Source organism: Sorex fumeus, unplaced genomic scaffold (genome assembly GCF_029834395.1).
Source record: "Sorex fumeus unplaced genomic scaffold, SorFum_2.1 ptg000128l, whole genome shotgun sequence".
NCBI classification, from domain to species: domain Eukaryota; kingdom Metazoa; phylum Chordata; class Mammalia; order Eulipotyphla; family Soricidae; genus Sorex; species Sorex fumeus.
In genome coordinates, this window is record NW_026606185.1 from 16705243 (window position 1) to 16719185 (window position 13943).

General features: G+C 36.5%; 1 protein-coding gene across 7 annotated transcripts in view; it reads right to left on the reverse strand.

The window, feature by feature from the left end:
- Window positions 1-13943, reverse strand: part of PTPRM (protein tyrosine phosphatase receptor type M) — an 890665-nt gene that overhangs the window by 322844 nt on the left and 553878 nt on the right. For all 7 annotated transcript variants that reach the window (XM_056137857.1, XM_056137858.1, XM_056137855.1 and 4 more), the window contains exons 10-11: window positions 5919-6120; window positions 2741-2843 (exon numbers count right to left, since the gene is read on the reverse strand). In XM_056137857.1, coding sequence (XP_055993832.1) covers window positions 2741-2843; window positions 5919-6120 — 305 coding nt within the window. The remainder of the gene's footprint in view (window positions 1-2740; window positions 2844-5918; window positions 6121-13943) is intronic.

A 13943-nucleotide genomic window follows, 5' to 3' on the forward strand; every position in this document is an offset into this window, starting at 1 on the left:
GAATAAGCTGATTTGGACAAAGGTTAGAATTTTGGTTCCCTTCCAAATGTAGACATGGAGAGAATGGCCTCCAACCTTTCTTTTTATCTATATCTTTGTGGTAGAACACCAACTCCTGTGCTAAGGGTCAGTTATTGATGAATCTGGACAACTATAAAAATGGTCAGGAGAAAATGATGTTCCCAAGGCTATGAGCAGAGTGTCAACTTTTATATAATAATAATTCAGCCTTCTGGAATGAAAAAATCTGTCTTATGGCATAGATACACTTCAGTCTTGGGCATCCATCTAATGAATGTGTGCCTTAGGGCACCTGGATAGAGCAATCTCAGCACCAAATGCAAACCAGTCCAAAGGTTGGTGTGATAGGGGAGTGACAGCCTTTTCCCTATGGTAGCACTGTAATGTATCTCATTTGGAATGGAGTTTTCTGTTATTTCACAGGTCCTTCAAAACCTGCACCAATGGCAAACCCAAATCCCTTATATGAGCTACTTTGTTCAATAAGTGAAGAGTTAAGTAAAATTTGTTTCATGAAATTTTAAGGATTGTTAAAGTAAAAATTCTTACAATTTTCCCTCACTATGACTTTACCATCAACTAATATTATTCACTTTCATTTATGAAGCAAGAGTTACACAAATAAATATATCTCATATATCATATATTCATATACATATGCATATGTATTTTTTGTTTTCTTGGATTTTTGTTTTGTTTTATTTTGTAGCCACACAGGGCCATGTTCAGGTATTATTCCTGGCTTTGTGTTCAGGAATTACTCCTGGCAGTGCTCAGAGGACCATATGGGATGCCAGAAACTGAACCCAGGTAGACCATGTGCATGGAAAGTGCCCTACCCACTGTGCTACCACTCAGACTCATAAATACATAGGAATTAGAAAAAGTCCAAGGGATAGTTCTATGATACTTCAATGAAAACGAAGACAAACATAACTGATTTCAAAAGGTTAATAACATAAAATTATATACTAATTATACATAGGGTGTTTGCCTGTGCGCAGCCAGCCCAGCTGAGCCGGGTTCGATTCCTCTGCCCCTCTCAGAGAGCCTGGCAAGCTACCAAGAGTATCTCGCCCGCACGGCAAAGCCTGGCAAGCTACCTGTGATGTATTCAATATGCCAAAAACAGTAACAACAAGTCTCAAAATGGAGATTTTACTGTGCCCACTCGAACAAATCGATGAACAGCGGGAAGACGATGTTTTGTTTGAACAATTATATATTGACATGGAAACCTGAGACCACTCTCCGCACACATGAAGGTACTGGCAGAGGGACAAAGTCACGCGGGTTCCGGGGAGATCTCCAAGCCTACTCGGATTTGGGCCGAGCATCCTCCACCCAGATCCTCCGAATTCCAGTTGGTCACACCCACCAACTGGTCCCCTGGCGCCGTGTAATCCCATCAGCGGCCAAGACTCAGAGACTATAAAAACCAAATCCTGGAACCGCATTTGCGGCCGCACGCCATCTTATTATGACATCTTATTATCTCATTCCTACTTTGGACAAATTGGCAGGCTACCGAATGTAGTCTGCCCACACGGCAGAGTCTGGCAAACTCCCTGGGGCGTACCCAATATGCCAAATACCAGTAACAATGATGGGTCTCATTCTCCTGAAGAGCCTTGAATATAATCTCAGGGCTAGGATGAAGGAGACGTTACTGGGGCGTGCTTGAGGCAATCGACAATTAACAGGATGATTTGTGATTTGTGATTTTGACATAGAAACAACCCCTACATAGTCAATTCTGAATGCAAATATTTCTTAGTATATTCTTTTGCTCGAGCGGGCCCAGTAACGTCTCCATTGGAGACTTTGTTGTTACTGTGTCTGGCATATCGAATACTCTCGGTAGCTTGCCGGGCTCTCCGAGAGGGGCGGAGGAATCGAACTCGGGTCGGCCATGTTGGCCGCGTGTAAGGCGAACGCCCTACCACTGTGCTATTGCTCCAGCCCTATTCTTTTAAAGTAATGGATTATTTTGAAAGAAATCTATTTTGATGGAATAAAATATCCAAATCTCACTAAAACAAGTAGATATGTTACTTATATAAATTAATGATCTTATGACAAGTCTATACTCAAAAATAATTTGGGCATTACTCTGCTTATTCTTTGGAAGAATAAATTTATTTTATTCATTCACTGTAAAAGTAACACCTCATAATTTCCTAGAAATACAGAGCATCATGGAATGAAAGATGGGGTCTACATATAGATAATAAACTTAAATCTGTTCAATTAAAATTTTTATAGAGCTCTTTCTACCTAGGTTTCTTTTTTAAAAATAACTGTACACTATATTTTTAGTTGAAAAATTATCCACTTTGTTAAAAAATAACTAAGTATTTCAGAGAAAAATAATAACAAAGGCCTATTTAAGTGTGGAGCTAAGATAAAAATGTCATCCTCCTTTGGATAAATAAACTACAGCAAACCATTCCATGTAGAAGTCAAGTTATCTCTCAACAGACTTCTGCTTTGTTCCTCATCTTCAAAGAAGAACTCTCTTACATCAGAATCAAACTCTTTATACAATATTTCATCACCCCACATCAAAATCATTTCTTTTAATTAGTGCTCATTAGGATATGAGTTTACATGCTGACTGAGGATTCTAACAATTCCCTGGAAAACAGAGTCAAGAAACAAATCAATGGGATTTTCTTTTCTGTCTTTGTGGAGCCAGCCCAGCCCCTCTGCTCCATACCTGACAGGCGCGCCTCTGCTGTGTGCAGGCTTCAGAAGGACCGTCACCGTACTGTCAGTCTGATTCAAAGGGGTCTCAAATTCATAAGCTGGCATGGAGGGTGCTGGGTAAAACATGGAAGATGGCAGACTCATTAGCTACAATTTACCTTTTACACTTTATTTCATTGCTAAAGAACATTAAAAACATGGTACACTTAGCTTAGACTGCAGTTATCACTGGGCCACAAATACACCATAATTATTTACTCTACCAGAACATCAGGAACAAAGGTAAAATCAAGATATGTTGAATTCTTTGATCTTGAGAGGGCATAACCTGGGCTTTATGTTAACACGTGTGCAGCGTTAGTAACATTCTATCTCTCTATTTAAAATACTACATAGGTCGATACTACTTGTGAAAATTCATGGAGTTGTGCTCCTAAAATCTGTGTACTTCTCTGCACACATGCTCTACTTCAAAATTACTTTATATGCATGCTTTAAAAATACTAATATAATAAAACAACTTTATAGCTCTGTCATCTAAATCAAGGTTTCTCATGCACCAAAGAACCATCTTGGGACCTGAAGAGGACCATATGAGCCAGTGAGATTTGCTGAAATTAATGACCACTTGGGAGCTCACAGGGAAAGTGGGATGATGGGAAAGATAGAAGAGCTGAAGTAAGAAGTGTTAGCGTCTGATTTTATTGTTATGTTTTGTTTTAACTAGCAAAAGAGCTGAGGCATATTAATTATCTCTGTAGTCTCTGTCTGCTCCTCTCTCAAACTAGGAAGAAGTATCCTTTAGAGTCATTATGGGAATTCAAAGAAATAATAGATAAAAAGAGTCAGGCAAATATAATTCTAGAAATGTTAGTTCTCTTCCCAATGTAAATCCTATTTTCAAGGCCATTTTCTGGCATGCTTTGTTCTCTAGATTGTTAAGCCTTATTACAGAGAGAAAACAACAGAGCTCTTCAGTAATTTGTCCCCGCTGTGGAAGAGAGAAATCATTTCATGAAGGCTGTGATGCAGGAGGGCACAAGGTCTTCTTACAAACTACAGCAGAGACACCTGATGAGAATGCGATTTCCTGCAAAATAGTATTAAGATCTCTTACATACAAAAAGATTTTATGTGACGATAACATGGTCTTTTTTCTCAATTCTATTTCCTAGATTTTTTCAGTATTAAAAATTAATGTTAATTCTATTAATATTCAATACTAATTCAGAAATAGAACTTTGGACAGTGCAGTTCTCTATCTTACATCTATAGAAATAGAAAATTGAGACCCATAAACTACATGCTAAAGTGTAAAATTCAGATAGTGATTTGTTAAGTACCTACATAGGTCAATTACATGTCAAGTGTCTTTGTTGTGGGTAGAACTGCATTAGTTTTGTGGACTAACATTTGCTCATAATGTTGAGAACTTTCATCTTTTACTTTAACTGTTTAAAAGGGTAAGAATGAATATGATTTTTTTGACTTTTAAAGTATTTTCTGTCTGGAGAAAATTTACCCCCGCCATCTCCCCCCAAAGAGTTGAGGGACTTGGAAGCAAAATTTTCTTACACATTTCCTCTTGCAATTCTCATGACAATTCATGGACCATATATTATTATCTTGCTTTATATCCAAGCACAAATTTACTTAATCAATTTCAGGAAAGAGGAAGTACAGAAAAAACTTATAAGTAGAACCTACATTTTCTGATTTTACGGTCAGTGTTCTTGCTACTTACTCATCTGTAAGATCAATGTTATCTTTCTAACCTCCCATGAAGTTTGTCCTCTTTCTCAACTCTTCTAAATGGTCTTATAGTTTAACATTTTATATCAAACATGTAAATATTAATATTTAAGTGTGAGCTCATAAAGGAAAACTTGTTTTGTTATAAATACTTAAAAATGAAATTCCAAACTTCTCTTTTCTCAAAATTCTGCATATGTATAGTAGTATAAATTTGCTTTCCTTCTTTCAATCCTGAACAAAAACTTCTACAAAACTAGAAATGAGAAACAATATGCATAATAACCAGACTGCCTATGTTTTAGATGATTCCAAATAACTAAAAATTCCATCCCTTGCCCTACTCCTACTCTTCTACCCCAACCCAGTCATTCAAAGCCAAATTTCAAACCTTCCTCACTAATACCCAAAGGGGAAATGAAAGAGAAAATGTCCATGGAATTGTGTTTATTGCAGTTCCAGATCCCATACCAGATGGTAGCCCCTTTTCCTCTAGTCTGAAGCAAAAAGACATTTTCTGCACAGTTGCACATACCCAGAAATATTTCTCAAATTATGTCTTTTGTTGGATGGTGTAATTTAGCCTTTAAAAGCAAAAAGCTGAAGGTCATAAAAGCCTGGTGCCACCCCTCTGCTGTGATCTCTTTCTTCAGGACATGAAATAACTAATGGGAAAGGTCCCAAAGAAGGCTATCGTTCTGGAAGTCAACTCCATGGAGTGCTGTTTTTCTGATGAGCATTTAATTGCTGACAGGTCATTACTGAGATTTTTCTAATCCTGCTTCTTTGGTAACTTGGGGATAAGAATACACAGAAGGGGATAACAGAACTGAATAGAGATTTCTGCCCAAATGCAAGTCCTAATGGAAAAGGTTAAAATGCTGGCTACTCTCTACCACAGGTGGATCTTAAGCCACCAAATTAGAAATATTTATAGTAATTCTAGAAGTTTAATGTGCAGATATCCAAAAGTACTTATCTGAATACAATGTTCAAGTTTGAGTGAGCTTTACAGACTTAATGGGTTAAACATAAAAAGTATAAAAATGATACACATAAGGCATGAGATATAAGGCCTAAGATATAAGACATGAAAATATAGTATTTATCTCAATACAGAATCTGAATACAAAATAAAATTTTGTATTCAAAATTACAAAATGCAAAATGCAAAAATACAAAACACAATTTTGTATTTATCTGAATGAAAATCTGAATACAAAACACAAAATACAAAATGTTAATACAAAAGTATTCATCTGAATACCAAAACACTTGATCATCGTATTCAATCATGGTATTCATCTAAATACAATGTTCAAATTTGAGTGAGTTTTACATACTTAACAGGTTAAATGTAAAAAGTATAAAAGTGCTACTGTTGACATAAGGCAGAAGAATTAAGGCATAAGATCTAAGGCATGAATATATAGTACCTGAAATTTTGGTGGTGAACTGATTTGTTGCTGGAGGTCCAAATCCCTTGGCAGTGCTAGCTCGAATGGTAAAGGAATACGTGGTCCCCGGATACAGTCCAAAAAATAGAAAATGGGTTTCATTTCCCAGTTTTGAAACTCTTCCACTTTGATTAGATAAATCTATTTCTGGGTCAAAGGAACTGACTGCTTTGTAGGTGATCTGCAAGAGAATAAGAATGTGATAAAATATCTGGAGCAGATGGAGCAAGATTGCATCTTTATCCAATAAACCCTTCTGATGTATGCACTGTCAGACATTTTATAAGCTCTCCTATTCATTTAGACTCTTCAAATCCTGGATTCAGTGAAGGAGCGCAGGAACTCAGCCAAAACTGCGATGAGTTATTACTTTTATAGACAGAAACTTAAAAGCAAGTATATTAGAACACACAGGATATCTGCAGGTTTAAGCTAATACCTTGAAGTTGTTTGACTTCAAATTGCCATTTTGGACCACTACATTATAGTTGGCTAAAAACAAAATAACAAAATACAAAACTACCTAAAACAGATAAGGACCCCCAAAAGATAAAGTCTCATAGCTCATTGAGAAGCAGCAGTTTGATTTAACATTGAACCAGGTATTGTTTCCAGAGAAGAATGAACTTTCAAGTATTTTCTTCAATGTGGGCAAAGATATCTGTTCCAAAACTAAGTTCTAGACACAAATCAGTAGCTCTTTACATCGTGTTCCTGATATTTACCAGTTCTCTTTGGAGAAATGCTGTCCACAGAAATTTTGTCATGCTAGAAAGCTCTAACACACATTATTGAATGTTGTAGCCACAAGAGTGGCAAAGGAACACTTTAAATGTGGTCAGTGAGAAGGAGGATTTAAAAATTTTATTTTACTCCATTTTAATTACCACATGTGACTAGGTGCTTTCATTTCAGAAAGTACAACCTAGAAGCTTTTGTGATATTTGCCTCTGAACAGGCACTCAAAGCCTATCGGTTGAGTTTGGAATGTGTAAAATTAAGTCTAACATAATTGCCATTAAACTTTGCTCCTTCATATGACTTTTTAAAGAATTTCACTATAAGTAGTTTATCAACTATTCAAGATCATACATTTTTGTGGTGATTACCAACTCCTACTGGTTGTAATGACATAATTTTTAAAGGTGGCATATTCAAAAGTTTTAAATTGCAAACAGTTTTTTCTTGCTTCAAGAGAGGTAAACTTACTTATAATTTATGTGCATGAACACTAACACTGTTATTATACAGAGTGATAATTGACATTCTTTCTCATATTTATACCATGTCATTATAATTAAGAAGACCTCTCTGAAAGAATATTTAGATTGAATCAAGTAAGCTTTGGCAAGAAAAATGTTTGCTGTATATATTAATCACTGCAGTGAATGACACTCTCAGAGTCAGCAACATATCGGTTGTTAATTCGCCAGCAGATTTCCCTCAAGAGGTGACTCTGAGTTCAATCGGGAGACTCAATAACATCTACCATTTGGGGGCTATAAAAGAGTTCTCAGCAACAAGGTGGCTGTGTACTCAGTTGCAATTTGGTCCTGCATTTTGATCAACCCTGAGAATAGTCCTCTTGTGAAGCTGATTTATTCATTAATTCATGCACTTAAAGCATACTTCTTGCGTGCCTCTTTGGACCAATAACTTTATCCTGAGTCTGGGTGTAATACGACAAGATATGGTATCTGTCATGCGTAGGAAGGCCAGACTGGTATGGAAGAAGAGAAGCAATCCAACAATTGAAGTATTAGAAGTACTTTTAATTAACTAAACTAAATTAGTAGCATAATTGAAATAAGGACTAGAATGTCCTCCAGTGCTAAGGAAGTCATGCTCATTTTAGTATTTTACTAAGAGTTTTAATGACACACAAGTCTAAGATAAAGTCAAACACTCAATTTTCCTGTATAAAAACTGCCTACTTCTTCTCTAATGTGTTTCTGAAAACATTGGCATGATGACCTTACATCACCTTCTGTCAAAGGGATATTTACTACCCTACAAATAATGACCAACCTTTTTTATGTCACCTTTACTCATAAAATTTCACCTGCCAAAAGACAGTAGGGTTAGATATTTCCTGTTTTCCTTACTTATAAAGATTCACTTGTCCCACTAAAATATTGACTGATTGAACACTAATGTTCTGCAAGTGCTGTGGTTAGCTTAAAGATATAGGCCCTGCCTTCAGGCACCTGGGAATCAGGAGTGGGGTGGGAAGATCTTGGAAAGCATACATACCATATATAAATTTAGTTTTAAAATTATAAATTCAATGGAAGAAACAAATGGATATTAAATAAAAAGCAACTTGTGCAAAAAGGTGTTTTGTAAATGGTCATTACAAAATCTGGGAAGAGCCTTTTGAGATGAGTTTAGTCAATATGACAAGATTTAACCTTGTATTGTAATTTTTTGGAATGAATGAGAAGAATTAAAGCTATATACATTAGTGATGTTCTGGGCAAAGTTTGTGGATAGAAAGAAAGTTGTGCAGCTCAGCAAGTGCAGTGAATGTGGTCCTGAGAGTGAGAAGAGAGCAGAGGGTATACAGACAGCTCTCTAAACTCCATGATAAAAACTCTGGCTATATACAATAAATGTATATATAAGAAAGGACGTGATGTGATTTCTCTTATTAAAAGATAACATTGACTGACAAATGGAAGATTGATCTGACAGAAGGAGGTAATAAAGGTTGGCAGAACTATTCCACAGAGACCAGGGGATAAATCTACTGCACAGATGAAAAAATATAGTGGTTTAAATTAAGGTTGGGGTAGTGAAGATGGCAATCATGAAAATGATGTCATATTTTAGCCTCAAAAAATACAGAACTCAGTTATGGACTGAGATAGGAGGAAGACAGACACATCAAGTGTAAGTTCTATGAATTTTGGATTGCAAAGAGCTGGAATGAATGAGAAGATATCAACTACTGATATGCAGACTGACCAGATTTGAGATACCTGTGACAATATGGTTATGATACTAATTACGTATGACCTAAGTAGATGTGGAGGATCTAGGCTGAAAACAAGGACTAGGGGTGATCAGCACTAAAGTATGATCATTTGGGTCATCTAAAGTCACTGGAGGAGAGATATATGAAGAAATAATAGTATTTAATGTAGAATACAGGAGGAAAAGTCAACAGAAATATCAGAAAACGGGAAGAAAGAGCCACCAGAGAAATCAAAAGGGGAAGAAAGAAGAAAAGCATTTCTAAAAAGAAATGTTTTTAGAATTGCTGTGAGATTTCAAGTGAGACAGGAACAAAAACATGTCCACCCCTGTCCCAAGGCATAGCTCTCAGGCCACTTATATATAGAGAGAGCCCTTCAAATCTTGCCTAACCATCACTGGATCAGCTTAAACCCTACTGTGGTTACTGTGTTCACACAGCTCATTTGGCAATAAATCAGAGTACTGAAAAATCTCTTGTGTCATCTTAAATCATGATTTAAATATGCCAAAGGAATTCAAGTCTTTCATATAATTGCACCTTCCTTCTGAGGAGTGACGGATATCTTATTCTGCTTTATGATCCCACTGTGATCAATAAATATTTGGAACTCAGTATATCTTTGCTAAAAAGGCTCCTGGGAGGAGTAGGTGTACATGTGCACTCACATAAATGCTCACACAATGGCAAGAGAATGTTTGCTCCATAGGCACAGACTAGAAAGCAAAAAGCAAATGCTTCATTAAAAGTCCACTTCCACTGGGGCTGATGGGTTTGTACATTCCTATAGCCAAGTTGTTGTGCAGGATCAGCTGAAGGGAGGGTTGAGTCACAGCCCTATAATAATATGGCAAAAATTACGGATCTTCTTTCTACTACCCTAAAAAGTACAATACAACTAATTCATGCATATCTTTCTAGCACATCTTGTAAGAAGAAGTATATTGTATATTTCTAGATAGAAAATACTCATTTCACTGAAATCGTTCCTGACCCCTGGAAGTTTTAGTCCTAGAAAAAAAAATTAAAATTCTTCAGGTAAAGGGGCAATCTAATCAGATATTTCTATTCCTATTTCTATTTCTCTTCCTTGCCAGAATCAACAAACATCAATAAACACCTAAACAGAAGTTTCAAAGTACACCAAATTCACCTCTATGCTCAAACCCAAATATAACATGTCTTTTGGCTTTATTAATTCAATTAAATTTTTTAATAATGTTTATGAAGCACATAACAGGCTAGGAAAAAGCAATAGGAAGCTCCCAGAAGGGCTTTGCATTCACACTTGTTACTGGCTGCAGGTCACAATTCTAAAAGTCTTCTAAAAAAGACAGCAATGCTACAGCCTTATACTTGGAAACTTTATAGGATGCCCAAGTCAATTACAAACTGACCCAAAAACAACTTTTATGGGACTTAGATGAAGATGAATGGAGGCAATTGCTACTTCTACAGAATTCTTTCTGAGTTTTGTATGTGTCTAAAATATTCTTAAGAAATCTTCATCTTATGTACTTAAAGTCACAAATTCTACCATGAGTTATAAATCAAGAACCATAACGGAGCAACATGTAATTTCTCACCAATCTCCTAAGGAGTATGAGTTGGCTATAATCCCTATCAGCATTACAGTATAGTCCTTTAATGGAAGTCTAAGTACAAGCACAAATACAATTGTGAATTAAAATGTAATTCACAATTACACTTGAATCAAGAGGAGTTAAAGACTTATGATTCTTCAGGCAAAAAAACAATGTTTGAATGAAATTTTGAAAGTTAAGCAAAAATTCCTCATGAAGATAAAAATTAGGAAGGGCATTAGAAGGGAAGAAGAAAATAAACAAAGTGGGGTGATACGATAATTCAGAAGGTTCTTGTGAAAAAATAAAACTATAGTTGATTAAATTCAGGAAAAAATGATAGATACAATAAATATAATTTGGGATTTTGTCATAAAAAGCCTTAATATAAGCCTGGCAAGCTACCCGTGATGTATTCGATATGCCAAACACAGTAACAACAAGTCTCATGATGGAGACATTACTGGGCCCGCTTGAGCAAATCGATGAACAACAGGACACCATGATATGATATGTGTTTTTGAATTCGGCTCTACACCCAGCATTTTTCAAAGCTTACTCCTGGCTCTGCACTAAGGGATCACTCCTGGCAGCGACCAGAGGACTATATGGGGCGCAAGGGACTGAACCTGGGTCAGTCTGATTCAAGGAAAGCACCCACCTGGCTATATTATCTCTCCAGCCCTGAGACCAAACTCTTACTGTGACTAATAAAGTCTATTTCTTTCAAAATTCACCTAATCTCAGTTGAGTGATTAATTGAGATCTTTATTCATGCTCACCATCTTGAGATGCTTTTGATTTGCCAATGCCTCAATTAACGACTCCTGACAATTCCACTGTACAGTGTGCTCAAGCGCAAACTTTTGCTTTGTATTCTAGGAACACATTAAATTGATTTTTCTTTGGAACTTATTTCATTTCATTCTCTCTACTGTCAGTTGCTGAAAGGAGTATACTGACAGCCGACTTTTATACTTTTGTATTTATTATTTTTAAATATTTTTTATACTGTTACTGTGTTTGGCATATCGAATATGTCACAGGGAGCTTGCCAGGCTCTGCCGTGCGGGCGAGATACTCTCGGTAGCTTGCCGGGCTCTCCGAGAGGGGCGGAGGAATCGAACTCGGGTTGGCCAAGTTGGCTGCGTGCAAGGCAAACGCCCTACCGCTGTGCTATTGCATCTTTTGTACATTAGCACTGTCCTCCTGTTGTTCATCAATTTGCTTGAGCAGGCACCAGTAATGTCTCCATTATGAGACTTGTTACTGTTTTTGGCATATCGGATACACCATGGGGAGCTTGCCAGGCTCTGCCATGAGGGAGGGATACTCTTGGTAGCTTGCCGGGCTCTCCGAGAGGGACGGAGGAATGGAACCCAGGTTGGCTGAATGCAAGGCAAATGCCCAACCCGCTGTGCTATCGCTCCAGGACATTTTGTACATTAGTCTCTCAAAATCTAATGTCCGCTGCATTTAAGAAATATTTAGATATATAATCCTGTGCATTTGGGAATATTACTACTAGATAAGCCTCCAGGTGGGGAAAAAAAACTCTTAGTACGCTATGTTTACATTTTAAGATACTCCCAAGTGTCTCAAGGACTGTTGCAAAGTATACATTGCTGCCAATAGTATATGTTAGCATGCATTTCTGCCAATCATTGCCCAACACTAGCTATTATTTAAACTTAAACTTTATGTAGTACTTTGTTATTTCATTTCTTAATCACTAGGCTGAGTGGATATAATTTCATATGTATACATGACATCTGGATTTATGTGGGGAGGTTTGGGGTCTCACCTTGTGGTTCAAAGGGTTTAATCATCACTCCTGGTGTTGCACTAGGGACCACAGGTGGTAATGGGGGTTGAACCCAGGTTCGCTGTTTGCAAGGCAAGCCACTTAACACCCTTAATTCCTACACTATCTCTCCAACCCAGAAATTTTCTGTATTGCATCTTATTCTTTTCACATTTTCCCCTAACAGTTTTGTCTGTTTCTCATTAATCTGAATTAAATTTCCATGTATCAAAACTAGCAGAAAGTAACTGTTATCATTGTTGGAAATAATTCCTCTAGGTCTATTTTTACTTAGGAGTTTTTTTGCACCATCTTTCATCATTAGAAAGTTTAACTTTTTAGAGAAGCAAACCTGTCAAAATTAATTTTACACACCATTATTTATAAAGCTCTTAATAACACTTTCTATTGGTATTCAGTGTTCCTACACCAAAATGACCATTAGTCTCAGGATCCCTGCACCTATGACCCACAGTTCCTTCGCTCCCCTCTCCTGTCTGCCTAGTATACTCATTTTTTTAAAAAAAAAATTTATTATAGCTTGGATCCCATTTTTACAATAGTGTTGACTTTTATGATTTTGATGTACAAAGTCACTTCAACTCATTCATCAACTCTACTGAAATGTCAAAACTTTTGACCAAGGCCCTGATTTTATCACTATTTAATGCTTTTCAAAATACTTCAGGTTTTATGTTAACCTTAGATGTCTATCTCCCTTACAGTGTGCTAATTAATTTTTATGTATTAATTATAAATCTGCTTGGCATGTGCTTTAGGAAAGTAAAATGAGGGTTCTTATCTAGCATGTCATACTTGGTACTAAGATTCTGGATTTCTAAATTTTATTAAATTTTATCTATTTTTTTTAATCCATAATGTACTTGTACTATAAATTGTACCTGTGAAAATTAGGTAGGTCTTGTATCTAGTTAACATAATTACCTCTGAAAAGTTAAATTGTACAGCAGAGGTATTTTGTTTTATTTCTACATTTAAAATTTTATTGAGAAAATATAATCTGATCAAATAAAATTTTTGACATTTATTGAGAAAACATATAATTAATCAGATTTTAGACTCAGAAAACTGCAATATTAGCAACCAGGCTCAACATCAGTCCATGACAATAGGAACTCTGTATGGACTCAATGATACTTTATATGCTAGAGACTGCCCCACATATAGGCTACCTGGTAAAACTAGGAACTTCTTTCTGTCCTTTTTTGTTGTTGTTGTTCATTTTTTATTCCTGGACTACACAGGGGATGCTCAGGGCTTACTCTTAGCCCTACACTCAAGAATTACTCCTGGCAGTGCTTGGGGGACCACATCGGATGCAAAAGATCAAACCTGAGTCAACCGTGTACAAGGCAAGTGCCCTCCCTGCTGTACTATTGCTCTGGTCCCAACTTCTTACTTTTACTTCCAGAAAATGCACAGAAAAGATACTTGGTGGTCATAAATTTATATTCAGTTATGAAGCCTGATTCATACACCTGACATTTTCTCTTCAGTGCCTAGAAAAATGAACCAACCAGCTCTACTTACCTATATTGGATTTTAAAAACCCTGATTTATGACACTTTTGTTCATCCCCATTGCAGTAGCATTTAGATCAGTGTTCAAGGAAGAGATCC